This window comes from Silene latifolia, chromosome 9, assembly GCF_048544455.1.
Source record: "Silene latifolia isolate original U9 population chromosome 9, ASM4854445v1, whole genome shotgun sequence".
NCBI lineage: Eukaryota > Viridiplantae > Streptophyta > Magnoliopsida > Caryophyllales > Caryophyllaceae > Silene > Silene latifolia.
The window spans coordinates 201,108,514-201,111,280 of record NC_133534.1 but is presented as its reverse complement, the minus strand read 5'-3'; the positions used below and the strand labels follow the sequence as shown (position 1 = coordinate 201,111,280).

At 38.2% G+C, this 2,767-nt stretch overlaps 1 protein-coding gene across 1 annotated transcript; it reads left to right on the top strand.

Annotated features, from left to right (window-relative positions):
* Window positions 1-934: 934 nt before the first annotated feature.
* On the top strand, window positions 935-2,420 carry LOC141602099 (protein FAR-RED IMPAIRED RESPONSE 1-like). The gene is made up of 2 exons (XM_074422411.1): window positions 935-1,217; window positions 1,309-2,420. The coding sequence occupies exons 1-2, from the start codon at window positions 935-937 to the stop codon at window positions 2,418-2,420; spliced, it is 1,395 nt and encodes a 464-aa protein (XP_074278512.1).
* The last annotated feature ends 347 nt before the right edge of the window (window positions 2,421-2,767 follow it).

Below are 2,767 nucleotides of genomic sequence, written 5' to 3'. Positions count from 1 at the left end.
AAATTATTAGCTACGTGCATCAAATTGTTACTATGTGCGTTAAATTAGGGTTTATAGTTTGATCTGTTTGTAATTTTTCAATTAATCGATTCATTTTAATTAGACAGGTTTTACAATCGTCAAACTATTAGCTACGTGCATCAAATTATTGCTATGTGCATCAAAATTTCTAAATTTAGTTTTAGTAATAATTCCCTGATATGATTTTATTGTCAGTTATTTAATTTTAAGTCGTTGTTATTGCAGCAATGACATTCTTAGTTCAATGGGGTCGCGTAGTTCTTCTAATGTCATTACAAATGACATTACAAATGAAGGACAGATGGTTGAAGTTATTTCATCTCAATCCATATCAGAAATATTTGCCCTTAACATTGATGTTCCTGAAATCGTACAAGGTACAATTCTGTTGAACTGTTGAATGATCAGATACTGTTCTATATAATCGTACAAGAGTTTCTTGGGTCAGTAAATCTAAATCCTAACTAATTTCATCACATGTGCAGATGACGTAGTAGACGAGGCAGAGGTAATAGAGGAGGTAGAGGTGATAGAGGATGCAGAGGAGGAGGAGGAGGCGTCCGGTTCAAGCAACATGAATCGGATTTTTGGTTGTCCTACCCATCTCAAGCCTGTTATTGGTATGGTCTTTGATACACTTGAACTCGGTATTGCCTTTTATGAAGCGTATGCAAAAGAATGTGGGTTTATGACTAGGAAAGGCTCACAAAAGAATAAATAGGGTGTCACTACACATAAAACTTGTTTGTGTACTAAGGCTGGAGAATGTGAAGCCAAAGGCAAAAAACACCGTAGGCAAAGGACTAGGGTAGGTTGCCTTGCTAGGATTAAGTTTAAACGAATTGCTAACGGTAAATACCAAATTTATGGTTTTGTTGAAGGGCATAATCATATGCCAGCTACACCATTAACAATGGTACATCTGACGCAAACGAGAGAATTGAATATAGTTCATAAAAAAATGATAGTTGACAACTCAAAGGTTAACAAAGGTCCAGTTATGACCTATAGGATGTTTAAGGAGTATGTCAGAGGTTATCAGAATGTGGGTGCTTCATTGGAAGACTTTAAAAACTTTTCAAGGGATATCAAAAAGTTCTTGTCAGAAGGGGATGCTCAAATGCTTATTGAGAATTTTATGAAAATAAAAAGAATGTGTCCATCCTTTTACTTTGACTTTGAGGTAGATGAGAAAGGTAGATTGTCACATGTTTTCTGGGCTGACCCTATTAGTATAAAAAATTATTTGCTATTTGGGGACATGACATCCTTTGACACTACCTTTAGGAAAAAATAAGTATAGAATGATATTCACCCCTTTCACAGGGGTGGATCATCATAAGAGATGTGTGACCTTTGGGGCAGGGCTTCTTATTAATGAGAGCAAGGAGTCATTTGCTTGGTTATTTACGAGATTCCTAGAAGATATGGGGGGTCGTTATCCTGTTTGTATAATAACTGACGAACATTTGGGGATAGAAGGAGGACTTAAAAAAGTCTTTAAAGATAAAGTGCAACATAGATATTGCATGTGGCACATATTGAAGAAGTTTCCAGAGAAGGTAGGGCCTGTGATATGTAGAGAAACTGAGTTTTTGAAAGAGATAAACTCATGTGTTTGGGGCGAAGATGTGGAGCCTGCTGAATTTGAGGAAAGATGGACAGCCATTGTGCAAGCTCATGGGTTGTCGAATAATGAGTGGCTTCAGGAAAAGTATGGCATTAGACAATTTTGGATTCCAGCTTACCTTCGTGACTTGTTATTAGGAGGGTTGATGAGAACCACCTCGAGGTCCGAGTCAGAAAATCATTTTTTTAGCAATTTCACTAATCCAAATTTGACCCTTGTTGAATTTTGGATGCGCTTTGAGAGTGCAATGGATACACAACGATGGCCTCAATCAAAACTGATTGCACAATCTAAGTACTCGTTTCCTGACTTGGCTACTCCTCTAGACCTGGAAAAGCATGCAGCAGAAACCTATACTCCGAGAATTTTCGAGGAGTTCAAAGTGGAAATAAAAGCAGCATGCTTTACATGTGCCATTGGGGACAAAGAAAAAGATAAGAATCATGCAATTCTCTACATAGATGTCAAGGATCGTGAGAGAAAGAAAGACTATAAGGTGGGTTATAAGACAGCTGAAGTGAAACTAGTATGCAATTGCAAGAAATTTGAACGACATGGAATACTTTGTCGACATATTCTCTGTGTCCTTAAAGATTATGGTTTTGAGAAAATTCCAAGCGAATACCTACTTAATAGGTGGAGCAAACTAGCAACCCGCCACCCAAACTTCAATTCGATGGGCGGTTTTTGCGATTGCAGATCGGTCGATGCACAAAAGAACAAACCGATCAATTGTGGTCGAAATGTTCACTTGTGTGTCACTAGTTGAACAGAGTCCTGTTAATTGTGATGAGTTACTAACCATTTTACGCGAGTTCAAGGAAAGGGTACTTGCGAAAACAACAAGTAGTGTCGTTGATGATGGTGGTAATAGTAGTATTGGAAAGAAAAGGGACAAAAATGCGGAAATTGGAATGCTCTTGGGTACAAGTGTGCCTAGCGAAATTACAATTTTGCCGCCAAGACAATGCAAAAACAAAGGCTCGGGAAAAATAATGATTTCACAAAGAGAAAGAGCAGGGGAAGTCAATAAGAAACCACTAAGAAGATGCAAGGCTTGTGGGCAGATGGCGAACCACGATAGCAGGAATTGTGACCGACCAAAGGATCACTGAC